Source organism: Schistocerca americana, chromosome 1 (genome assembly GCF_021461395.2).
Source record: "Schistocerca americana isolate TAMUIC-IGC-003095 chromosome 1, iqSchAmer2.1, whole genome shotgun sequence".
Classification (NCBI taxonomy): Eukaryota; Metazoa; Arthropoda; class Insecta; order Orthoptera; family Acrididae; genus Schistocerca; species Schistocerca americana.
The window spans coordinates 385,857,206-385,885,172 of NC_060119.1; the positions used below are offsets into that span (position 1 = coordinate 385,857,206).

At 42.5% G+C, this 27,967-nt stretch overlaps 1 protein-coding gene across 1 annotated transcript in view; it reads left to right on the forward strand.

Annotated features, from left to right (window-relative positions):
* LOC124601381 (dynein axonemal assembly factor 10) overlaps positions 1 to 27,967 on the forward strand; it is a 195,175-nt gene that overhangs the window by 96,784 nt on the left and 70,424 nt on the right. Inside the window, exon 4 of the mRNA XM_047136240.1 lies at positions 247 to 348. Coding sequence (XP_046992196.1) covers positions 247 to 348 — 102 coding nt within the window. The remainder of the gene's footprint in view (positions 1 to 246; positions 349 to 27,967) is intronic.

The window sequence follows — 27,967 nt, forward strand, 5'->3', positions numbered from 1 at the left end:
GAAACAAGAACCAGGTGGGACTAAATGTATTAATCTGCAATTTAATTAATTAGTAATTATATAGCTTAAAAAAGAAGTAAATTAAAATTTTCTTACTTCCCTTAAAATTTGTTAAAATGGGACTACCTTATTCTTCCTTCTAACCTTCACTTGTGCTTAGTTCCTTTATAGACATGTCAATTGAATATTAGATAGTCAAACTCAAGATAAAGAACTATTATTCTGAACAGCTTGTTATTCTTACAGGTAGTGTGAAGGTATGGGACATCCGACAAAAGGGGAAACCAGTGGCTGTCATGGAACCGGAAGAAGGTGAAGTTAGAAGAGACTGTTGGGCAGTAGCATTTGGTAGGTTAAGCACATTTAAAGGATATCAGGCAAATCACAGTATTTTAAATATTAAATCCAAATTCAGTTCAATTAAGTTCATTTCCCAAACAGAGGTGTCTTTTGTGATTCTTTAATCTGTTATTAATTGCTACACACATAGTAACCAAATCACCTCTACTAATTCTGCTGTAGAGTGATAACCAAGAGTACAATATTTTATGTCCATTTTATATAATTTGGAATTATTATTCAATATTGTTCATCTAGTGGATGACAAATATGAAATTTCCTGCTTTAATATATACCTTAACTTCTTTAATCTGTAAATCGGAAGTATGACACAGCTGTAAAATTATGCAATGAAACAAATAAATAACTGATGATAGTCATACAGTCTACATGAAAATGAAAATGGGTGAATGTTAAGTCCCCAGTCTGGCTGAGAATCAAAATCAGGGGGCCCATGAACGGCTGATGCAGATTCCCATGAATCAAGAGGGATTCCCAAAGACAGCTATTATGACCCCTTTTGGACTTTATGAATTCCTTTATGGACTCAAAAATACAGTGCAGACGTGGCAGAGGTTCATAGACAATTTTCTTTTCAGGTTTTCCTTTTGCTATACTTACTTAGATGATATTTTTGTCTTCTCTAAGTCCCAGCACAAACATGAAGAACATCTCAAACTAGTTTTTGATGCCTCAAACAAGCTCAGAGTGACACAGTGATGAGAAATATCAACAGCAACAATAAGAAGTTAAGTTCTTTGGCCATTCAGTTAGCACTGAAGGCTTACAGCCTACAATGCAATGGGATGAACTCATTAGTCAACTACACCAGTCATGAAACTTTCAAGAATTATACCAATTTCTCAACCTGTTTAATTTTTGTTGCAGACAGCTATCTCACACAGCAGCCATCCAAGCACTGCTGATGAATGTGTTAGAAGGCAAGCACATAACAATCAAGCAAGATATTGAATGGGCCCAAGAAATGGAACAGGAATTTTAACAAATTAAAGACTGCATTTTTCATGCAATGACGTTGCCACACCCACTACCCACCACACTCATTTCAGTCAGTTCTGTTGCAAGTGATTCCACAATTTGATCAGTTCTTCAACAGTCAATAGCTGGAATACAACCACTACTACACTTCTTTTCCAGGAAGTTGACTGACTCCCAGTCCAAGTGATCAATGTATAACAGGCAGTAGTTAGTTGTCTATGAAGCAGTAAATCGGTTTGAAAATGATATGGGGGGAAGCCTGTGACATCTGCACAGATCCACTGACAGATTCCATTTGCAATCTTTGAAACTGATGTTTGACATCTCCATGGCACAGACAATGTCATTTCAGACCATCTGTCTTTGATGCCACTCTCAGTGGATCCTGATTATGACAAACTAGCAGAATCACTACAGTACACACAATTATGCAAACTCCTACGCAACACCACAATGAGTTTGTGCATAGAATGCTGCATCATTCTTGGCTTTTCAGCACACGTATTGTGTGATTTTTCCCAGAATCATCATTGACAACTCATATCCCTCAGTATGAGGAAAGTCATTGGATAAACAATAGGGGCTGTCCCATTCAAGGATCCATCCAACAAGGAGACATGTCACAGATGCGTTCTTGTGGCCAAATGTCAAGAGAGACTATAAAATTGGACCCAAGCATTTTCTGCGTGCCAATGCTCTAAGAAAGGATGGCATGCACGGCCACAATACAGCCTTTATTCAATCCTTAAGGGCTGCTTTCAGCATATCCACCTATATCTCGTTAGGTCCCTCCCTGAATTAGGTAGTTTCTCTTACATCCATTCAGCACTTGACGAGGTAACTCACTGGGTTGAAGCTACAGCAATATCTATCATTTCGGTGGAAACCACAGAGAAAAGCATTTGTCCATTTATGGATTTCCTGTTTTGGCTGCCCTGTTTCCATGACTAATCAAAGCAGACAATTTGAACTGGCACTTTTTACCAAACTGTTATATCTGAACCACAGTATACCATCCTCAAAGTAATGGTCTCATGGACTACTGGCACCACACACTCAAACAGCCCTTATGTGCCACAGAGGAGAGTGGACAGAGGCCCTACCTGATGAAGTGGGGCAAAAACACATTTGAGATCTTACTTCAAGGAAAGACAATGAGTGTTACCATCAGTAGACTCAAGCTTGCGTGGATCCTACAGGATACCTCTGACTTGACCAATAGTGACACCGACCACACAGATGAGAGCATTCACATCATTACAGATGACGATGTATTTGTAGTACTGCAGACATGCAACAGTTTAGGCCCAAAGATATCTTGGTTAAACTCATCGATGACATTCTCATCGTGAAAGGACAGCACAGAGAGTGGTGGCTGATGAAGGGACACTTTAAAAAATAAATTAATTAGTTAATTCATATCACGTAATTGCTCTCGGCTTGTGAGAAATATTCTCTCACAACTACAGATTCCTGCAGGATGTCAACCCATATACAATCACTTCTCAGCTTTTGGCGGATGGAACCATCACTTTCACAGCTGCTAAGAAACAGCCGCAGTTTCAACATTTGTAAGTGGAGCAGGATGCGTCAGTAGCCATGACATTGCCACATTTACCACTAACCCCCTTCCTCTTTCCAGTCCCCCTGCGGGTTCGGGGGTAAGAATAGGCCCGCGGTATTCCTGCCTGTCGTAAGAGGCGACTAAAAGGAGTCTCAAACGTTTCGGCCTTCTGTGATGGTCCCCTCTTGGGTTTGACCTCCTTTTTTCTTCCAAATTTCCGTCGTCAGTGTGTGCCATTTGGGGAAGGACACCTTACGTGGTGTTTTGTATTGGTCCATCATGCTCCACCATCTTGCATGTTACCTATTGTCGTGTGGGGGGGACTACGCCCAATATCTTCTGGGTTGTCTCCTTCTCGCCTTGTGCGCACTCTTATTCTTAGCGCCTACGACAACTGTGGACCCTTTAAACACCTAAAATCCAGCACGGTAGCCAGTCCGTTGTGGTGGGGTCGTCATGTACCCTCTTGGTGGTAGCCCCCTGACCACGCAGGGATCGCACTACAGATGCCAGAGCTGTTTCCTCCCCATGCATGCCAAGGAGTATGTGCCCATCTTGTCTGGGGCACGGGGACTCCGGGCAACGGGATATCGGCCAGGTACCCGTTGCTTTGGCTGGGTGGCGCCCTTGGGGAGAGCCCTCGTTCGGAGTAGGTGGCATCTGGGCGGATGTGGCGCAATGAAGCGCAACAAATCACACCAAGCTGGTGGTCGCACGGCCACCAGCGTCTCTAAGCGAGGTAGAGTCGACTTCGATGCTGCGCAATATGACCCTCAGACGTTCCCCTCGTTGGCTGCGCCATGGGAGGGACGCCGATCTAGTGCCAAGCGGGAGCCTTATGTACCGCAATACCTTGTCTGCAGCAGGACTGACGGTGACTCCTTTCTTTCGACGAAGCCTATGTTTTTTGTGGAACACCTGGAGGATAAGTTTGGGGAAGTGGCGGGGTTGTCAAAAATGAGGAATGGGTCCATCCTCCTCAAGACGTCCTCCCCAGCCCAGTCACGAGCGTTGCTCTTGTGTGATAAGCTGGGTGACGTCCCTGTTACCGTCACTCCCCACAGTAGCTTAAATATGGTCCAGGGGATTATTTACCATCGTGACCTCTTGTTACAATCCGATGACGAGCTGAGAGCCGACTTGGAACGACGTGGTGTGCATTTTGTCCGTCGTGTCCATCGAGGACCCAAGACAAACAGGGTGGCCACCGGTGCCTTTATCTTGGCCTTCGAGGGTGATGTCTTGCCCGAGAAGGTCAAGGTAATGGTTTACCGTTGCGACGTGAAGCCATACGTCCCTCCCCCGATGCGGTGCTTCCAGTGCTGGAAGTTTGGGCATATGTCCTCCCGTTGCCCATCCAGCGCTACATGTCGAGATTGCGGACGCCCGTCTTATCCCGATTCTCCATGTGCGCCCCCGCCTGTATGTGTCATCTGTGGGGAGCACCACTCTCCATGCTCGCCGGATTGCCCCGTTCTTCATAAGGAGCGGAAGATAATGGAATTTAAGACCCTGGACCGGCTTACTTATCGAGAGGCTAAACAGAAATATGAAAGGTTGTATCCTGCTTCCCTTCGAACATCTTATGCTGCAGCCACGTTATCGTCGCCCCCGCGAGCGACGGTTGTCGCTTCATCTGTGCCGCCTTCAGTGGGCCCTCGGGGCCATGTATCTCTGTCTGCCCCCCTCGTGCCTGGGGGCAAGCCTTCCTCTATTGCCCCCTTAGCAGTTGGGGGCAAACCCTCTTCTGTCGCTCCCCCCAAGCTTACTTCGGGAGTGACATCTGCTCCACAACTGGGAGGCTCGATTCCTCCCCCTCCTTCTCCGGCGGCGTTGCCTCCGCCGGTTCCTCTCTCGCGGAAGGGGTCCCTCGGGGCTCTCCCTTCCTCCGTTTCTTCTCCTTCCCAGCCAGATGTCAGCCAGTGGCTGAAGGTTCCGCCACCTGCTGATCGTAGGGCTTCTGCGTCGTCGTCAGCCTCCGACGCTCCTTCAGAGAAGCTCTCCCAGCCCTCTCACCCTAAGGGCAGACGCGAGAAGAAGGAACGGAATGTGTCCAAGAAGAAGGACGTTCCGGCGGTTTCAGCACCGCCTGCTGTACATAGCCCTGGCTCCGGGGATGAGGTGGAGATCCTCGCCTCTGCCGCGGATCTCGCCCTCACGGAACCCTTGGGGGCCTCTCCTATGGACTCAGCTGACTCTCCCCCGGTGGCGGCAGTTGGCTCTGACACGCTGTCTGCCTCTTAGTCGCATTCACGCCCTCCCAGTCCCTTCCTGCTTCCATTCTCCAATGGAACTGCGGCGGTTATTTCCGCCACCTGCCTGAGCTCCGGATGCTTCTGAGTGATTCCCCTGTTCTCTGCGTTGCTCTGCAGGAAACTTGGTTTCCTGCACTCCGAACCCCCGCCCTTCGCGGTTATCAGGGATACTATAAGAACCGTGCTGCCTGTCATCGAGCGTCAGGTGGGGTTTGCCTCTTTGTTCACAACTCTGTCTGTAGTTCGCCAGTACCCCTTCAGACACCTTTAGAGGCAGTTGCTGCCAGGGTTGAGCTCTCGCCGGCTATTACTGTTTGCTCTGTTTACATTCCTCCGGATGGGGAGCTCCCCCGACATGTCTTGGCTGCACTGCTGGCTCAACTCCCGCCACCTTTGCTGCTTCTGGGCGATTTCAATGCCCACAACCCTCTATGGGGTGGGACTGTCTCCGATGATCGTGGTCGGGCCGTGGAGCATGTGTTGGCTCAGCTCGACCTTAGCCTCTTGAACACCGGTGCTCCCACGCATTTCAGTGTGGCCCATGGCTCGTTCTCGGCCATCGATCTCTCTATTTGCAGCCCTGGACTTGTCCCATCCCTCCACTGGAGGGTGCATCCTGACCTGTGTGGTAGTGACCATTTTCCCATCTATTTGTCACTGCCACAGTGTCATTCTTCTGGGCGCTTGCCCCGCTGGGCTCTCCACAGGGCTGACTGGCCAGCTTTTACTTCCGCTGTAACCATTGCGTCTCCCCCACAGGGTGACATTGACGAGGTGGTCCGTGTTTTCACCTCGTCCATCATTTCAGCGGCCGAGGTTGCCATCCCCCGTTCCTCTGGCCTCCCTCGGCGGAAGGCTGTCCCCTGGTGGTCGCCGGAGATTGCTGAGGCTATTCGCGACCGACGGCGGGCTCTCCAGCGTCATAGGCGGCACCCGTCTCTGGAGACCCTCATCGCCTTTAAGAGGCTCCGTGCCTTCGCCCGTCGTCTTATTGCACGGCGTAAGCAGGAGTGCTGGGAGAGGTACGTCTCCTCCCTGGGCTCCCGTGTCTCGTCCTCGCACGTGTGGTCCCGCATCCGGCGGATTTATGGCTCCCAGACCCCTATGGGTGTCCCTGGGCTCTCCTTGGACGGCGCTGTCTGCACGGACGCTGCCGCCATTGCTGAACGGCTAGCCGCGCACTTTGCTCAGAGCTCTGCGACTGCATCCTATCCCCCCGCCTTTCGCTCTCTAAAGGAGCGAGCCGAGCGGACGCCGTTCTCATTCCACACGCGTCATTTTGAAACATACAATGCTCCTTTCAGCGAGAGGGAACTCCTCGCTGCTCTCGCCGATTGCCCTGATACAGCGCCAGGACCGGACTGCATCCACGCGCAAATGCTGAAGCATCTCTCCAGGGACTGCCAGAGACACATCCTCACCATCTTTAACCGCATTTGGAGCGAGGGCGTGTTCCCGTCGCAATGGCGAGAGGGTCTTATTGTCCCCATCGTGAAGCCCGGTGCGGACCCACTGGTGGTGGACAGCTATCGTCCCATTACCCTCACCAACGTTTTGTGCAAATTGCTCGAACGTATGGTGGGGCGGCGTTTGTGTTGGGTCCTTGAGTCGCGCGGTCTCCTCGCTCCATCCCAGGGTGGCTTCCGTCGGGGCCGGTCTGCAGTGGACAATTTGGTGCGGCTGGAATCTGCTGTCCGTACAGCTTTTGCCCGACGTCAGCATCTTGTTGCTGTATTATTCGATCTGCGGAAGGCGTATGACACCACATGGAGGCATCACATCCTCGCCACGTTGCATGGGTGGGGTCTTCGTGGTCGGCTCCCGGCTTTTCTTCAAAGCTTTTTATTGCGCCGCTCTTTCCGGGTGCAAGTCGGTGCCACCTCTAGTTCCTCTTATATACAGGAAAATGGGGTCCCGCAGGGCTCGGTGTTGAGCGTCTCCTTATTTTTAGTGGCCATTAATGGTTTGGCTGCAGCAGTGGGGTCGTCGGTGTCTCCTTCTTTGTATGCCGACGACTTCTGCATCTCATTTAGCTCCACGACTACGGGAGTCGCCGAACGCAGGCTGCAAGTCGCCGTTCGCAAGGCAGCATCATGGGCTCTGGCTCATGGTTTTCAGTTCTCTGCTGCCAAGACTCGGGTTATGCACTTCTGCAGGCGTCGGACGGTCCACCCTCATCCTGCACTTTACCTCGATGGCCACCTGCTTGAAGTGGTGGACACTTGCCGCTTCTTGGGACTCGTGTTTGATGCCCGGCTCACCTGGGTTCCTCATGTTACTCAGCTGAAGCAAAAATGCTGGCGGCACCTCGACGCCCTCCGCTGCCTTAGCCACACGTCTTGGGGTGCAGATCGCTGCACGCTGCTGCGGTTGTACAGAGCCCTTGTGCAGTCCCGGCTTGATTATGGGAGCCTGGCCTATGGGTCTGCGTCACCCTCAGTGTTGAAGTTGTTAGACCCCATACACCACTGTGGGGTTAGGCTTGCCACTGGCGCTTTTCGCACCAGCCCCGTGGATAGTCTACTGGTGGAGGCCGGGGTTCCCCCACTGCGGATTCGCCGCCATCGTCTGCTCGCCGACTATGCTGTCCACGTTCATTGCTCGCCAGGCCATCCCAATCGTCGCCTGCTTTTCCCTGCCATGGTCCTCCATCTGCCCGAACGGCGACCTAGGTCTGGACTTTCCGTAGCTGTCCGTGTCCAGTCCCTGCTGTCAGAACTGGGGTCATTCCCTCTTCTGCCTCCCTTCCGGGTCCGTACACCTACGCCTCCCTGGTGTTTGTCCCGGCCGTCCGTCTGCCTGGACTTGGCACGGGGACCCAAGGACTCGGTTCCGCCTGTGGCCCTCCGTCGCCGTTTTCTTGCTCTCCTCGCCTCATTTTCGGACTGTGAGACTGTCTACACTGATGGTTCCCTGGTTGATGGTCGCACTGCCTACTCATTTGCTCATGCTGCTCATGTTGAGCAGCGCTCCTTGCCGGCTGGCTGCAGTATTTTTACTGCAGAGCTGGTGGCCATATTGCGCGCTCTTGAGCATATGCGTTTCTGCTCAGGTAGGTCCATCGTGATCTGCAGTGACTCCCTGAGCAGCCTTCAGGCCATCGACCGCTGCTATTCCTCCTCTCCTCTGGTGATCTCCATTCAGGAGACTGTTTCCGCCATTGCCCGTTCTGGTCGTTCGGTGGTCTTGGTTTGGACGCCCGGTCATATTGGCATCCCAGGGAACGAACGTGTAGACACGCTGGCCAAAGGGGCGATCGACGCCCCGGCTTTGGAGGTCGGCCTTACGGCTCGCGACCAGCAGCTGGTGTTGCGCCGTAAGCTGATTGGGATGTGGGCTGATGAGTGGCGTGGCATGACAGCCCCGAATAAACTGCGGGCTGTCAAGGGGACGACCGATGTGTGGCGTTCCTCCCTGCGGGCTTCTCGCAGGGACTCGGTAGTCCTGTGTCGGCTGCGCATCGGCCATACATACCTGACGCACGGCCATCTGTTGCGTCAGGAAGATCCCCCCCTGTGTCGGTGTGGGTCCCGGCTGACGGTCGCCCACATTTTACTGGAGTGTCCCCGACTGCGCACCCTTCGGCAGTCTTTTAATTTCCCGGGCACCTTGCCTTTGATTTTATGCGACGATGCCTCCATGGCTGACAATGTTTTACATTTTATCCGTAGTAGTCGTTTTTATGGTTCGATTTAGGGAGGTCCTGCACCTTTCCCTTTCTGTGTCTTTTGTCCTTGTGTCTGTTGCTGTTCTGGTGTGCCGTCAGATGGTTGACTCTTTCCCTTTTTTTTTTCTCATGGTCAGTCAACCAGTCTCCGGCCATCCTCCTTTCTTCTGTTTCTTTCTGTCTGGTGTTCCTCTGTCCTGTTCTTGTCTGTAGTGTTTCTTGCTGCATTTGTGTTCTTTTAGCGCCTGGGGGGACGTCTCCTCCCCCTTTGGTTTTTATCTGCTCCGTAGATTTTCGGCTCGCCTGATTTTGGAATGGGGGACTGATGACCTTCGCTGTTTAGTCCCCCTTAAACATCCAACAACCACCACCACCTCTTTCCAGCTGTGAGCATCAGTCTTGTTACACGTGACTGCACCATCTCCCCACTCACCTCAAACATTATCATCTTCATTTATCAGCAGCTATCACATTTTGCTTTATTTAGCTGATGTGCTGAGAAATGGTCCGGCCCCCAGGGCGGGTCTCTGTGGTGACGCAGCAGTGGTTACATTAACTAATATAGCAAAACTCTGCTACAGGACTGTCTTTGAGACTGTTCGACCTGAGCTTTCATTGTATTCACACAAGTGATTTCAGTGTATTATTACTGGGCAAAAAGTGTGTATATTTTACATTTTCTATCACAATCATTCAACCATGAACACCCTCACCTGGATCTTTATTTATTAAAAGATTTTTCACTTTTTTTGAAAAATTACATTCATATCTCTTAATTGCCCTTGACTAGTGAGAAAACACTATGCAGTAATGTAGCAACAGCTCACATAGGTCCTGTTGTTCCACTCAAAACTTTGCCCTTTTTTTTACTTTAGAGATGAAAATTTCCTTATATAGGGACAAATCTATTTCCTACTAGTTACCTTGATTCTGTTAGATTTCAGGTATTTTATATTTTCAAATATTCACATTCCCTCATTTTCTAAACTTAATGGAGTTTCTTCCTCTAAGAAGGGAATGATTACATCTTTCTGATCATCATATACAGGGCGAGTCACGAGGTTTTCCCCCAGTTGCTGGTGGTTATTCCTTAGGTTATTTGGAACAAAAAAATGTAAATACAGTAATGTGATCAGATCCATAGTTAAGAAGCTACAACAGATTTCTGGAACATTCCACAGTGCATGGAGTGCTACACTTGTGTTCACAGGGCACACGATCGGTCTTAGGTAGACAACTAGTATGTTTGCGTAACAACAGTCACTGTTTTCTGTTATTGTCTCCTGTGTACAGTACACTTTGCGATGCTGTACAAATTTCATCCTAGGAGTATTGTACATTTTGGGCTTATATGGTGGTAATGTGAAAGCTGCTGTTGCCAAATATCACCGTCGGTATCCTAATCGTAGGATTCTGAGTGCCAAAACATTTAGTGGAACAAATCGAACATTGCAAGAAACTGGTACTCTTCCCAGTATTTGTATACACTCCAAAAGACATCATGACATTCAAGAAGAGGAAAACATTCTTAATTCAGTAGAGCACAGTCCCTGTTCAAGAACAAGATGCCTGACTACCCGACTGAATGTTTCACAATCTAAGGTAGGTATGTAGGATTCTTCATTAGAATGGATGGTAAACTTTTCATGTCCAGAAAGTTGATCACATGATTGTGTCAACCATTTTCACTTTTGTAACTAATTAAATGGAAATTGGCAGCTCTATCGCTTCATAATGTTCAGTGATGAAGCAGCATTTGCAAGAGATGGCATCAACTGCATGCATAACATGCATGTCTCAGGAGACGAAAATCCCAATGCCACAATAGTATGTCAATTTCAACGCAGATTCAATCTCGATGTCTGGTGTGGTGTTTTTTGTGGCTAGTTACTGGGGTGGTTTATTCTCCTGGGAAATTTAAATTGTCAGATTTACAGTAAATTTTTATGAGAAGGCTTACTGCAGCTTCTTGAAGATGTTCCTCTGGAAATAAGGTGCCACATGTACATCCAACAGGATAGGGCACCTGCACACTTCCACCATGTGGTAACAGCTTATCTTAATCAGCAATTCCCACATTCGCGGGGACCCTATTAACTGGCAGATTTGACACCCCTAGATTACTGCATCTGGGGGTGAATAAAAGACATTGTGTATGAAGTTAAGGTGGGAACATGGGAAGAATTAATACAACGCATTTTTGATGCCGCAACGTTAATAAAGAACAAGCATGTGAAATTACGAAATGCTACTCTCGTGGTTACTCCAGTGAAAATCTTTGCCTTCAAATGCAGGGAGGAAATTTTGAATACTTGCTTTAAATCCACTCTGAATGCAGGAAACTGCTACAAAATTGTTTAAAGTAATTATTATGTGCATTTTTGGTAGTGAAATCCTACAACAAAAGTTTTTTCTGCTGTTTTCCTGAGTTTTTCAATTGCTGTAGCGTCTTAATTATGCATCTGATTCCATTACTTTATTTACTTTTTTTTTTCCAGAAACCGGGAAAAACCTCGTGACTCACCCTGCAGTATTAACGGCTTTAGACAGAAGTTCAGCACTGTCGCACATTGGCTCAACCACTACTGCCGTACATTGTCTCACCCATTCTGTTCCCAAGAGTGTTTTGGGTACAACTGAAAATGATTATTCAAAAGATAGCTCCTATGAGAAATTTGAGGAGAACTTCTTCCCTAATACGTTAACCCTTTTATCTAGCAATCCCTGGATACTGGAAGCAAGCTGAAGTCCCATTTCTGTTGTTTTTGATCAGTTATACTTTCTGGTACTATGTCATTTCACTACCCAAATCAACTACCATATTTATTATTTCACCATACAGAATGACTTCAATTATGCCTTTTACACTGGGCTGCCCTCTCTGGCACTACTTGTTGTAATATGCCATCTCTAAGTTCTTGTTGCTCCTCCTAAATCACCTGTCCTAATATCTCTGCCTTAACTCTGACATACCCAGCCCCTGGGAACAGCCTCTTCCTTAGGATATGCAGCATTTTCCATATATTTTATCTCAAAAATTCTTTCTGTGTGTCCTTCCCCTTCGTTTGCTCTGTTCCCAATTGTTTTTCTTGCTTTATTGTTGTATCCCCTGTATGATCTCTCAGTATCCCTCACCTTCCCATTACAGAACTAGCTATTTTTGCTTACCTTCCGTCCATGATGGGGTTTAGTTTCTCTTTTTGGACTCTGACCATTCTTTCTTCATTTCTGTTCTTCATAAGCATGATTAAGAATATCCAGTTGTTCCAAGTAACTTAAAACTGAACTGACTCTTGACCATTCCTTCCCAGCAGTTTTCTCATGTACGTAGTTCGACGTGCAACTGATTAATGATCTTAGTAGATGGATCTCACTTATTGGTTCATCTAAGAGCTTTACCTTTGTCAGGTGCCATTCAAAATAGTTTGAGAATCCTTTCCATTTGGGGTTGTGTGGTATTGCATCCAGTAATTCTACATTTGGTTTTTGCTGTTCTGCTGCAGACTAATATTTCTCTTGTTGCTTCTCAAAATCATTCTACTTCTAAAAAGGTTATAGGATGTATTTCCACTTCAGGCTTGAAATATGGGAACTTAATAGGTAAATTAATTCCATGTTCTAGATGGAATTCCGCCCATCAGTCATCACATTTCCTATCATCTTTCTGTGGTGTGAGAGCATGGCACTTTGTTTAACTTCTCCTATGTCTTCAGATTCATCAAATTTCTCCTTTAAACTAGCAGTGTGGGTCCAAAAATCTCTGCCATCACTATCTTTACTAACATTCCTTTCAGTTCATTTAACGTCTGTTTGGTTAGCTGTAGCCGCCTCTGGCATGTGTCTAGTAATTTCCTGCAACACATTCTCAGTATGTTCTATTCTGTGTACAAAATCGAAAGGTACTAAACGTGCTATTCCCATTTTCCTAGCCAGGTGTTTTTGGGCTGTTGGTTCCAGTTCAGTATAAAAGTTACTGTTACAGTTCAACTGTTCCTTTAGAGTTTAAAATTACTGTTTTCTCTTAACTCAGTTGCTACATCCAAGAAACCCTCTTCCTGTAATTTTCTTTGGGTATTTGCATCAGATGACACTTCCTGCACAATTTATGTGACATCATTTCACAGTACTTATAAAGTGTTGCAAATCTCCTCATTCAAACACCTGTTATTTTTAATCAGCTCTTATTGTGATGTTTGTTTTGAATTGTTTGCTGGATCAATAATAGTAATATCATTATATTATATTAATATATGGTTTTAAGTCTGTTTTCTCTACTCTCAACTCTGTAATATGATTTTCCAGTTGCTTTTCATGTTTTGTCATGTTAACATCTAATTCAGAAAGTCTGTCTGTTAGTTAAAAACATTGAAGACGGCTTACAAATTCTGTAATTTTTTATTTTTGCTGTCCTTCCCCTTTGTTTGTTCTTTTTAACTTTTCAACATTGGCCTAGAAAAACTAAATGAAAAAACAATAATTAATGTTAAAAAAAGAACAGTATCTATGTGGCATTGTGAATCTTGTTCTATCAACATCTGTGACCGACATAGCAGGCACAACAGTAGGCAGTCAATGATATGCAGTGGGCAAACCCTAATTGGCTGCTGCACTTGCTCACCTCACATGAAATAAAAGGAAACATCAGCCAGAACCAAATCCTTGTGAAAGAAAACATGTAAATAAATTGAATAATATCTCATTGAAACAAAGCACAGCCAAATTAAATATTACTTTTGATTGTGCCAGCAGGAGGAGTACGAATGCTGTTGTTATACGCTCTCATCAAGCATCAATTTTAGGGTAATGAGTGGTTTCCCCATGGCTGTGATGCAGCAAGACTTCAATCTGGACACACAGGGTGGAGGGATGACCATGTGATTATGTGTGCTCTCTCTGCTGAGGAGTAGGACACTGTTGATTAGCCCTAGCTTGCAGTTGAGCACAAAATGATTTTGTAAAGCTGTGCTGGGCTGGTAGAAGTTGGTAAATGCTGTAGCCTCTCGCATTTGACATATTCATCAACCTGTCTTGGGTGTGAATTGCTAACTGTAGCATGAGCAGTGATACTGAATATTGTGTTAAAGACTAGATACAGTGTCCGCATTGGCATTTGACGATTTTGATTCCAAATGGATCTCATAATTATATTGACCTAGTATTGTAATAATTGTCTCACCCTGTCCCACAAATGCACACAGAGGCTGGAAAGATCTAATAACGGCTTATGATTGATTACAAAAAGAAATTTATCCGACACCAGAAAATGTGGCCCTACAAATCATATATACTGCCTATTGCATGTCTGTAATCAACAAAGCCACATTTTTCAATAAACAGGTAAATGAAAAACAAAATATTACATAAATACTAAACACATAGTTACTGTGATTTAATAAACTAGAAGAGCGAAACATTACCTTTTGATGTTTTGTTATACTGCACAAGAGTAAATCCTGATATATTTCATATTCTACTTTTCTTCAGTTATACTTTGTTGACAGCCATTTTGTATCACCCTTTACAAATTTATAAAACCCTTAACAAGATTGACTATCATAATTTACCACTGTTTCGAGTTCTGCATTGATTAAGTCTATAGAGCACCTGTTTCTTGTGTCACTCCACTTGCTTTTCATAAGTGAAAAGACTATCTCCACAAAGGCATTGAAGCCTGGGACACTAAACGAAATACAAAAGTAAGTCAATTATTATCCACAATTTAATTATATTTTTGTTTATTTTGATAGTACTGTCATTTTACATTGATGACATAGGCTTTGTTTATTTGTTGTTATATCTTTGCAATTTTAAAGCTGCTAGGTTAGTTTCGTTATCACTGCTGTGCTGTTAATCATGGCTGCTCCGCTGTCTATTTGCACCAAAGAAGAGCAACATTCAGTAATCTGTTTTTTGTAGTCATAAGGCATATCACGGACTGAAATTCATCGATGACTTTCAGTACAGTACGTAAACAGTGTTTTGCCACAATGGAGTGTCTATGAAAGGATTGAAAAATTCCGAAATGATCACACAAGTGTTACGCACGATGAAGGAGCCAGAGGACCGTCTACTGCCACAAATGAAGAAACCATTGAGCGTTCACGTGAAATGATTGACGAAGTGGCACATCATCTGCAAATTAGTCGCAGTTCTGCCTACGAAATCATCAACAACAGACTAGGGTTTCATAAAGTTTGTGAAAGATGGGTCCCAAAACAACTCACACAATTGCATAAACAAAAGTGCTTGGACATCTGGAAAAAAACATTTGGATTGCTATGGTAACGAAGGAGACAACTTCTTAGACAGGATCATTACAGGATCATTATGGGGAAAGGGGCACAACAATAAACAGTGTACATTACAGTGAGATGCTTACTGCCAGGCTAAAGCCTGCAATTCAAAGCAAACGCCAAGGATTGCTGTCAAAATATGTTGTGTTGTTGCACGACAATGCCCGTCTGCTTACTGTTGCCCACACTGCTGAATTGCTCCAGAAACTCAAATGTGAAGTACTGGATCATCCTCCATATAATCCCAATCTTGCCCCTTCTGACTATCACTTGTTTGGCCCACTCAAACAGCCATTAAGGGGCCTTTGATGTGCCTCAGACGAAGCAGTGAAGAAGCGGTGCATTCCTGGCTCACTGCTCAACTGAGGACCATCTTTTATGAGAGCATCAGGAAGCTTGTACAATAATGGACCAAGTGCATTGAAACGCGAGTAGACTCTGTCGAAAAATGATGTTCTTGTAAGTTTCCTATTTGATTACAATAAAATTTTATAACTATTTTGTGGATAATAATTGTCTTACCCTTGTATTAACAACTTGAAACAAGCTTAAGGTATCATGATCAGTCACTGTAAAAAAAATATGAACCCACTTGTGAACCCCATTGTGTCCAATATGGTTAGAATAATTTACCTTCAAAATGTTCTCATTCCTGCTGCATAGCAACTGACTGTTTTATCGGAAACTGAAATTAACATTTGCATTATGATCACTGTGTGATGATAACCTGATTAACATTCAAGTTATGGGTCTCCAACCTCTGTAACACTAAATCAGTTATAACTACCAAAGTTTCATCAGCATTCTTGACAAAATCCCAGTGGAGGACCAAATTAGCATATACATACTAGGAACAGTTTTTTGTTGTTTCTATTCAATGCATCTGTTGCCAGAGTAAAGAATTTTGCTTTTTTTATGGTTTAAAGCTTCTAAAAAGGCTTACTCATGGAAGCTAGCACATTTTCCACAAGCACTTCTGCCTTCATACATCCACATTTCAATTTTGAAGCAATAGTTGTTGGATTGGTGGAAATACAGGATACTAATTTATTGCCACAGTCAAGGCTGGAATAACTTAAATTATGGTTTACACCATGGTAAACTAAACCCAGTTCAAATACTGCAACACCATCACATTAGTTTTTGTTATTTAAGTTTAAAAAAATAGTTTGAGAGCTTAGAATTGCCTACACTTCAACTTTTCCTCAGTTTATGTTCTTTATATGGAGAAAGTTATTTGAAAGGTCATTTTATCCACCCTGAACAATGTTAAAATCCTTTCTGCACACCTAGCAATATGACCCATCTTTATTTTACCCCCAGTTTTACCTCTTAGAATAATTTTATCAACTCCTTGAAATACACCTGCTGATGTTGAGATTTTACTTCCTTCTTTGGAGATGTTTTTGAAACATTGTTTTCACCTCCACTCATTTCTAATTACCATGTGTAAAGGACTGTAAACTTGATCCAGCCATTTGCTTGAACACAATGCAATTGGTGAACACAATAGAAACAGTGCCAGTGGTATTTTATGGGCTTAAACACTATAAGCAAACACCAGAAGGATGCTACTTTCAAATCACTCTTCATTTGTTTTGCTTGCTGTTGTTGCCAATGTTGGTATATACAATTGTTGCCAATGTTGGTATATACAATAAAAAAGAAGGGGGTGAGATCTCTGACCAGGGATAGTCACATTTCAGAATGAAAAATATCTTCTCTTTTATGGGCCACATTAAATCTCTCTTTAACTAAATAAACACTGTTTTTTGTCTTGTTTCACAAATTTTTTCATTGTTACTGCACAACCTAGGTTTTTGATTATAAGTCCATTTTTAAGTACCTTACTGATTCCCAAAGTTGATAATGCCCAGATAAACACGATGATAAGGCAAAAATAGTCATCTCAACTTCTTAATATTTTGATCCATGGCTTCATGTAAAATTACTTCAGTGACCTTTTTTTTAACAATTACATACAGAATTACACTAACATGACGGGACTAAAGTTATGCATCAGCCAAGAACTTTTTATCTGCTGATGGACTGAGGTCCAAAGTTTTGCTTCTGTTCTGGAGATGTGATATCATCTAAAATCGGTAAATAATTCAATTGGATTTCCTTGTTTAATAACAGGTGTGGGGATGTACACATCTGCCTTTTAATTTCTAAAATTCCTAATTGATTGAGTTTAGCCCCCTTTTCCTCTGTGTGTAAACCTTATACATCTATTATGTCTTTGTGATTATTGCTCAGGCAATGTTCTGCAAAGGTTGAATCAGGGTTCTTCAATCTCCAGCTTCTATGGTGTTCTTTAAGCCTGGCGCAGATTGACCTCACCGTCTGTCCAATGTATAAGACTGACACTCATGGCATGTGATTTTATAAACCGCACTTTTTAAGATGATTGGTTGTTTGTCTTTTCCAGTGTACAAGCAACTACTCATTGTCCAAGGGACATAGAAAAATGCAGAGAAACCATTTTCCTTCAAAATGTTACATATCCTATTTGATGTTTTCCCTATGAAAGGTAATCTGCACCATTTACTTTTCTGTTTGTCTGTGTTTTTCATTGAGGACAGTTGGGGCATGGCTTGCTTCTTCATTTTTTTGTGGCTATTGTTTTTATTGTATTAAGTTCCTGGTCAAAGCCTTCTTGGGACACAGGGATAGAAAGTAGACAGTGGATCATGTGGTGGAATGTTGCATGTTTATAGGCTGTAGGATGTTGGGAGAAAGCCAGATGAATGTCTCAGTGAAGGAGTCTATTCGATACATTGTAATTTTATGGTTACTGTCTTCTATTTTTAAGCTAATGTCCACAAAATTTATGCTGGAACCCCCCAACTCAATTCTGACCTTTATGTTAGTGTGCCACTGGTTCATATTTTCCACAAATTTGTGAAGTTGTCTATTGGGACCTTTCCACATACAAAGAATATCATCTACATATCCGTAACAATACACAACATGTTTTGTCATAGGTTCCCTCGTAAGAAAATCAGTCTCCCACTTGTCCATGAACATTTCTGCTGGTAAAGGGGATAAAGGTGAGCCTATTGCCAGACCATCTGCTTGCTGACACTTGCTCCCTTGAAAATAGAAATAATTTTGATTTAAACAACATCCCACTGTACTAACGAAAAATAAGAAAAGGTCATTGAACTAATTTCACATTAAGCCATGGATCAATACTTTAAGTAGTTGAGATGACTATCTTTGCCTTATCATCATGTTTATTTGTGCATTATCATCTTTGGGAATCAGTAACGTACTTGAAAATGAGTTTATAACTTGAAACCTGGGCTGTGCAGTAACATAAATAATAATATTTGTGAAACAAGGCAAAAAACAGTGTTTGTTTATTTAATTTACAGTGTTTCACCAAGAACCCACAGTTGATTCAATTAAAATCTCACATTTTTCACAACTTTAAAAAACAGGAAAATTAGTGACACCGAATAAAGAAAAAAATTAAGGGGTGAAATTAAAGCCAAAAAATGAAGGAATCCATTACAAACGGATTATCTGGCTACTCTGCATGTTGATGTCTACTTAAAATAAGTTCACTCATGTACAAGGGGCATTCAAGAAATATAATATATCTAGTCCTTCTGAGATCAACCCAGTTTACTGATTTATTTTTGCTCAAAATAATTGGACTTCCTAAAAATGAGCGGATGGTTTTGAGAGGCCATGTATCACAGCAACTTGTCACTGTGTGGGCTGAATGGCCCCATACTTAAAACAAACCTTAGGTACTAAGGTTTTTTAATTGACACAAGTAGAGAAGCTGAGAACCTAGATGAGGTGGGCTGAAATACTCCTAGAGCAATCTGGTGATCTAATTATGCTTTACAGAACCGTTAATTGCATAGGGAATATGGTAGGTGCAGAAAAACCTATGCTTTTTAAATGGTTACAATATTATTTGGGCTACAAAAGACACTGACTGACCTAAGCTATGGTAAAATACAAGGGTAAACCCAAAAGTAAGGTCTCCTATTTTTTTAATGAGTACATAGACCTGTTTATTTCTACAATGGTTTACATCAGTTTACAGCTTGAACATTTAGCTATTTTTCAACATAATCACCATTTCTGTCGATGCATTCTTGTAGGCGCTGTGGCAGTTTTTGTAGCCCATGTCATACCACCGCGCCGCCGTGCTGTTCAGAAATTTATAAACCTCTTCTTTCACTTTGTCGTCGGAGCTGAATCGCTTTCCGGCCAAATGTTCTTTTAACTTAGGGAACAGGTGATAGTCACTGGGTGCCAAGTCATGACTTTAGGGTGGGTGGGTGGTTATGTTCCACTGAAACTGATGCAGGAGAGCAATGGTTTGTCGAACGATGTGTGGGTGAGCATTGTCATGGAGAATGTGTACGCCCTAGCTCAACATTCCTCTTCTCAGTTTCTGATTAGCCCATTTGAGTTTTTTCAGAGTCTCACACTACCTGTCAGAGTTAATTGTGGTCCCAATGGGCATAAAGTCGACCAACAATACCTTTTTCCGATCCCAAAAAATGGTTGTCATGACTTTACTGGCAGACAGTATTTGTTTGAATTTATGCGGATTTGGCAAAGAAGGATGCCACCTCTAGTGTGATTGTTGCTTGGTCTTAGGTGTAAAGTGGTATGCCCAGGTTTCGTCACCCGTGACAATTGAGCCCAGAAACTTGTCCTGGTCCTGTTGGGCTGCAAGGCGATGAAGAAATGTGCAGGAAGCATCAACTCGTTGCCACATGTGGTCCTCAGTCAGCATGCGTGGCACCCATCTTGAGCACACCTTTCGGTATTACAATGTTTCCATTAAAATTCTGTGAGTGGTGCTTCGGGAAACCCCAGGAACCAGCGTGCAGAGATCATCCAGGGTGGTACGCCGATCTTCATGCATGCTTTGCTCAACCTTCTACACGGTCTCCTCAGGAACTGACGGTCTCCCACTCCTTTGTTCATCTTGAACATCGGTCCGACCAGCTGCAAACCCTCTACACCACTTATGAACATTTTTGACATCCATGCACGACTCGCCATACACTTCTGTCAATTGGCGATGGATTTCAATTGGCGCAGTGCCCTTTGCGTTCAAAAACTGAATAACTGCGCGCAGTTCGCGCTTGGCTGTAACATCCAACGGGAGCTCCATTCTCAATGGCTGCCTAGCCAAGACTGAACACCTCAGCACGGCGTGCGCATGTTTACACACAGCACATGAAGCACTCTTCATAACAGTGTGACCAACTGCCACACAAACAGAGTTTTGTACTTATAAAAAAAATAGGAGACTATACTTTTGGGATTACCCTCATAGATCAGGTCTAAGAAGTAACCTTAAGTGTATCAAGATCCAAATATTTTATGACATCGTACTTGAAAATGCTAAAAACAATAGCATACAAACAACTCTTTTGAATTGCATTTCTATTTTTATTAGGTCCTTAACCTGTTGGTATCCTCCTCAAATTAACAAACACCATTATTCTATTGCAAGCATGACTTACGCTCTGAATAAAGTAGTTTACTGAGTAACTTTAAGGGGACCACTGTGTGGTTCAGGTTGAAAAAAATCAATTCTCGGTTTTCATCATATTTCGATGGATTGAGGTTTTATTTAAGTACTCTGAAAAGGATTTTTCTGAAAAAAATTTTTTTCTAGCATTTCAAGAGCATTTTCCTACCACGTATGTTTATGTGCCACGCCCACTTTTGTGTCCCCCACTTTTCTACATATATTTTAGATCTTTATATCCACTACATTGCATGTTAGGGATTTTTTTTTTTTTTTTTTACTCCTGAGTGTGTTAGCTATCCTTGGAATGCAACAGTCGGCATTCTTTTGTTTCTGCTGTTTTTAAACAACACACTTTCAAACACACTGTTAGTTTTGTTCAAGTGTGATTGCGAGTAGTTGTTATACTTACGTTTGCAGTGCTTCTTTATGTGTGTTTTGTTGTGTTTATTGAAGATGACGAAATGTAAAGGCATTTTCAAGAAATGACAATTTAGAGGAAACAGGTTTAGAAAGCTTTCTGTACAAGAGGTTATGTCACCTGGCAGCGATGTTTCTAATTGTACGAGGATGAATCAAATGAAAACCTTAAATATTTTTAAAAATATTATTTATTGTGCAGAAGTGGTACAAAGCTGTATCACTTTTCAACATAATCTCCCCCACGCTCAATGCAAATCCTCCACCCATTGCATCTTTGAGTGGTCCAAACATATGGAAATCACTTGGGGCAAGGTCTTGTGAGTATGGTGGATGAGGAAGACACTCAAAATGCAGGTCTGTGATTGTTGCAACTGGTGTACGGGCAGTGTGGAGCCTTGCATTGTAATGTTGCAAAAGGACACTTGCTGACAGCAATCCATGTCGCTTTGATTTGATTGCAGGCCGTAGATGATTTTTTAGGAGATCTGTGTATGATGCACTGGTGACAGTGCTCCCTCTAGGCATGTAATGCTCCAAAATGATGCCTTTTTTCATCCCAAAAGAGAATCAGCATAACCTTCCCTGCTGATGGTTCTGTTCGAAACTTCTTTGGTTTTGATGATAAAGAATGGCGCCATTCCTTGCTCGCTCTCTTCATTTCTGGTTGGTGGAAGTGAACCCAGGTTTTGTCCCCAGTAATGATTCTTGCAAGGAAGCCATCACCTTCTCGTTCAAAGTACGAAAGAAGTTCTTCACAAGCATCAACACGTCGTTCTCTCATTTCAGGAGTCAGCTGCCATAGCACCCAACTTGCAGACACTTTGTGAAACTGGAGCAAATCATGCATAACGTGGTGTGCTGACCCATGACTAATCTGTAAACATGCTGCAAAGTCATTAAGTGTCACTCAGCAGTTTTCCTTCACTATGGCTTCAACTGCTGCAATGTTCTGTGGAGTCAGAACTTGTTGCGCCCGACCTGGACGACGAGCATCTTCCACTGAAGTCGCACCATTTGTGAACTTCCTACTCCATTCATAGACTTCCTGCTGTGTCAAACATGCATCACCGTACTGAACCTTCATTCGTCGATGAATTTCAATAGGTTTCACACCTACACTATGCAAAAACCGAATAACAGAACGCTGTTCTTCCCTGGTGCAAGTCGCAAGTGGGGTGGCCATTTTTATACTGATACTGCGACAGTATGTGTGCATCTGCACTATGCTGCCACCTTCAGGTCATTCTGCATGCTGTTTGTAGCACGCTTACCAACTTGCAGGGTAACGGCCCAAAATTTCGATTTGTTATTACAATTTTACGGTTTTTATTTGACTCACCCTCGTAATTCTTCAACAAGTGTGTCATCAAAGCAGCTCACCATTTCAAGAGAGTTACAACGAATTTCTGTAAGTGACAAGGGGTGCAGTAACATTATTATAAATTTGATAATGTTATCAGATGTAATTTCTAAATTTGTACAATGTAGACAGTGTGTTGAGTCGCAGAGTGTGAATATTTGTGAGAGTGGCCAGTGGGAGAAAAGGCATAGCAATTGCTTTGCATTTAATTTGCACTAAATGCTCAGCTGTGATTTCATCTATGAGTTCTTCAAAACCAGATGCAAGTGCCCCTTGTGAAATCAATACTAGATTAGTTTATGCCTTACGCTCCATTGGCAAGGGCATGGGTGCAGGGAGAACATTTTGTTCAGTGATGAACTTACATCAACCACCAAATAAATTTGAAAAACTGACTGCAATATTAGAGAAAGCTCTATGTGAGGTCAGTGAGGAAAGCATGAAACTGACTGCTAGGGAAGCAGTGGGAGGAAATGATGGATGTTTGGATATTGCAGTTGCACTTGATGGAAGTTGGCAGAAAAGAGGACATACTTCTCTGAATGGAGTAGTGACTGCCACGAGTGTAGACATTGGTAAATTGTTAGATGTGGAGATAATGTCTAAATATTGCAAATGTTGTAAAGTCAATGAACATAAAGAACACAACTGTGTAGCTAATTTTAGAGGAACAAATGGTGGTATGGAAATTCATGGAGTACAACAAATATTTCATCGCTCTGTAGAAACAAGAGGCTTAAGGTACAACAAAATTTGGGCGTGGTGACAGTAGGGCATATAACAATGTGGTGAACTCTAAGCCATATGGAGATGCCATTATTAGCAGAATAGAATGTGTAGGCCATGTTCAAAAATGTTTGGGAACAAGGCTGAAAAAACTAACTGTTGAAATGAGAGGAAAAAAATTAGAAGATTGAAAATTGTTGACCGGACAGGGTCGGTTGTCTAAAACTGAAATAGAAAACTTGCAGGTATACTATGGGCAGGCAATTAGGAGAAATAAAGAAAATATGAAGGCAATGAAGAGAGGTGTTTGGGCCATATTCTTCCGTAAGTCCACTGCTGATGATAAGCCATGTCATGGATTGTGTCCATCACGAGAAAATTCGTGGTGCAAATACAATAGGACTCAGGCAACTGGAGAGTTTTATTCTCACCAGCATTCTCTTCCTGCTGCTGTTATTACAGCAATTGAACCTGTTTTCAGAGACTTGGCTCATCCTGACCTAAGGAAATGTCTGCATGGGCAGACACAGAACCCAAATGAATGTTTCAACAGCATAGTCTGGAACCTTATTCCTAAAACTGTATTTGTAGGCATGCATACAGTGAAACTAGGAGTTAATGATGCTGTTACTACATTCAGTTGTGGTAATATTGGAAAGTGTTGGGTACTGAAAAAGCTGGGAATTAATCCTGGTGAAAATATGATCACTGGGCTGCAACATTTTGATAAAATGAGGATAGTCGATGCAGACAGGTCTACATCTAATATGGCCAAGAAAGCAAGACAAACATCCAGGAAGGTGAAAAAGAAGCTGGAAGACCTACCAGAGGCCAAAGAAAGGCCATCATATGCAGCAGGACAGTTTTGATTAACTGTAAGTAACAAACTTCAAAAGTTTTTCTTTAAAGTCAATTTCCTTCAAACTAAAATTTTCAATACGTATGCCCCATTATATCAGAAACTATCATAGGTAAATGAATGACATTTTCAGAGATTCTGCATAACATAAAAAGCCACCTCTGGTACTACACTCATTAATATTCCCCCCATTAGGAAGTTCACAAAAATACTTTCTGCAGAAAAAACTTAATTTTTGGTTCATAAATTTAAAAAAGTATTTCTTAAAAACTATAAAATGGATAAAGTAGATTTTAGTACAGTTGACTCTATTAGTATCATGTAACATACAGTAAAAATATTAAGGTCCTGCATCAAATAGTGTTTTCAGAAATGGGTCAAATACTTGCCTTAATTAACATGGGTTAGATAGGCAGGGTATGGTCCCCTTAAGCTGATAACTAATTGAACAACACCATAGCAGCTCAGTTCTCAAAGTGTTAAACAGCTTGATACACTTAAGAGCCAAAGAAACTGTTACATCTGCCTAATATCATGTAGATCACCACGAGCACTCAGAGGTGCCGCATTACGATATGGCTTGGATTCAACTAATGCCTGAAGTAGTGCTGGAGGGAACTGACACCATGAATCTTGCAAGGGTGTCCATAAATCTGCAAGATTATGAGGGGGTGGAGATCTCTTCTGAACAGCACATTGCAAACATCCCAGTTATGCTCAATAATGTTCATGTCTGGGGAGTTTGGTGGCAAGCCGAAGTGTTTAAACTCAAAAAATTGTTCCTGAAGTCACTCTGTGGCAATTCTGAACTTGCAGGGTGTCGCATTGCCCTTCTGGAATTTCCCAACTCTGTTGGAATGCACAATAGACATTAATGGATGCAGATGATCAGACAGGATGCTTACGTATGTGTCACCTGTCAGAGTTGTATCTAGATGTATCGGGTCCCATATCACTCCAACTGCACACACCTCACACCATTACTGCAGAGTGCATGGATTCATGAAGTTGTCTCCATACCCATAAATATCCATCTGCTCGATACAATTTGAATCGAGACTCATTTGATCAGGCTACGTGTTTCCAGTCATCAACAGTCCAATGTCAGTGTTTACGAGCCCAGGTGAGGCTTAAAACTTTGTGTTGTGCAGTCATCAAGAGTACACTAGTGGGCCTTCAGCTCCAAAGCCCCATATCAGCAATGTTTCATTTAATGGTTCTCGTGATGATACTTGTTGAAGGCTCAGCATTGAAATCTGCAGCAATTTTCAGAAGAATTTCACTTCTGTCACATTGAATGATTTTCTTCAGTCATCATTGGCCCTGTTCTTGCAGGATCTTTTTCTAGCCATGGCAGTGTTGGAGATTTGATGTTTTACCTGATTACTGATATTCATGGTACACTTGTGAAATGGTTGTACTTCATCGCTACCTCAGAGATGCTGTGTCCCATCACTCGTGCGCCGACTATAACACCACATTAAAACTCACTTAAATATTGATAAACTGCCATTGTAGCGGCAGTAACCAATCTAACAACTGTGCCAGACACTTGTTGTCTTATATAGGCGTTGCTGACAGCAGTGCCATATTATGCCTGTTTACGTATCTCTGTATTTGAATACATATGCATATACCAGTTTCTTTGGTGCTGCAGTGTAAATAGTCGTTAATTAAGGAGTCTGTTTAGGATTGTTTAAACTTGTAGTTAAAACACACAGATTTACTATTATGACCATGACTGTATATCAGTAACAACTGCTTTATATAACTGCGTTGCTGTCTTGTGGTTTTGACAAAATTCAAGTGGTATTTTGGGTGCATAATGTGTGGAGAGAAGATCACAAAGATAGAGCCCTGGGTTCAACATAGGGGCAGAGTGAAAGATCCAAAAGTGACCATGTCAAAAAGAAAGAACACTACCCTTTAGGGTACACATGAAAATAGTGTTGAAGGTTCACAAGTTAGTTGCTATAGCTCAGTTAGTAAAAGCATTGCCCATGCAACACAAGGCTTAGGTTTGAATTCTAGTCTGGCACGCAATTGAAACTGCCACAATTTTCATTATAATTGTTATTATATTGCTGCAGTAGTATTATCAAGAGCACAGAGACTGTAACAAGCAGCTAACACTGTGCCAATCTTTACAAAAAATTATTTTCATAAAGAAGCTAAAAACATGAAATTAAAACATATTCTCAGTATAAGTAGTTTTTGTATTGACAACACAGATCTCTGCAGCAATCAAAAATTAAGATTTTTCGTTTCTTTATTCTATTATAGAGGCCTTACTTAATACCATATCATCACCACCTCCAACGTCCATTTGACATTTATTGCTGGATAAATACCTGCTACAGGTTTTCTGCATATTTTGTTTGCATCTATGTTGATTCTGCATGTTTTATAATGTCATGTACCCATCTCCAATTATGTCATCATCTCACTCTTTTATTGTCTATATGAATCCAGAAAAGTACCAAAGAATTTACTTAGTCCAACAACCATCATTTTGTGAAGCCACAGGTCCCACCACACTCCATTTCATTTTCACTACAGTCATAATTATGTCTTCCACTTCCCTGATCCACTTGTTCCTCTTTGTGTCCCTCCTTGTAATTTCCAAAATACATCTCACCGTTGTTCACTGAGCAGCCTTCAGTTTTCGAATGGTTTTCACATTAAAAGTCAATGTCTCACTGCCATAAATCAGAATGGATAAGACACATTGATTGTTAACTTTTCTTTGCAGTTATGTTGGGATCTTAGTTTTAGAAACCCTATTTAGTTTATCAAAAACAGTCCAGGCTATTTTTACATATCTGCTTATATCTTTTGCTCTCTGTCTCATCAGTATCCTTAACTACTGTGAAAACCAAAACAAATTAACTGTTCTATAGCTTCATTGTTAATTTGTACAAATTTTTTGCCAGTTGCATATTATTTTAATCTTGTTGTAACTACTTTCAGTCAACTAAACAATCATTTAGTTGCACAAGAACTCTCAGCCACTGTAAAAGTTTTGTAGGACAATATTGTATCAATCCAAAGTGTCATGCTCTGGGAACCATAGGAAAGAAGAAGAAACCTATATATTAAATGACAGACAGAAATGGGCAAGGGTTGGTTTTTTGGTATATTTTGTCTTCTGAAATACAAGGATAATGCTGGAAGGGAAGAAAATACAAACATCTGGATATAAGAGACAAATTTCAAACCTTGGCACAGTGAACAACGAACTGTAGAAGAAAGAACACTTGTTTGAGTTGGTGTGGAATATAACCTTTCCACATTCATAGTTTTATGAATTTATGTGCTAAAGTGAGATGCACACTACTCTAGTTTCCTAACACCATGAGGTTTTTGGTTATTTTCCATGTTCCCCAACATCTAGTCTAGTACTGTGACACCCACCCAACCCATTTTTCTGGCACTTGATTCATATAATGACTATCTGTCTTGCCACACTTGTCATGAGCATCTTTCACCCATTTCCTAATCCAATCTGATCATTAATAGCATGAAACACCATTTATCAACTGATTGATAACCAAAATTTAACACTTTTGGTGGTACAAAGATCGCTGGCAGCTGGGAAGATGGGTGAAGGCAAAGACTCAATATTGGTAACTTGTAATGAAACATGGTTACCAAAATTACAGCCATGATTATGAGCACATTTGTGTTTTGCAATCTTACCTCCGTTAACACCATAACTTGGTAGGAGTGACCTCTCTCTGCAGAAGTTATTGTTGATATGGGCATTTCTTCTTTCCCCTTCATCTAACAACACCCTAACCCCACCCTTTTTAATACAATTTTTTTTTTCAAATTTTCTGTTATTCCTGTTACTTTTCATTTCCCTTAGTGTTTTGTTACCTTTCTTCACAATTTTATTTCATCAATAATTGTTTCTTTACCATTTCCTCCCACTTTTATTTTGCTCTGTTGTTGTCCACTCTTGTCT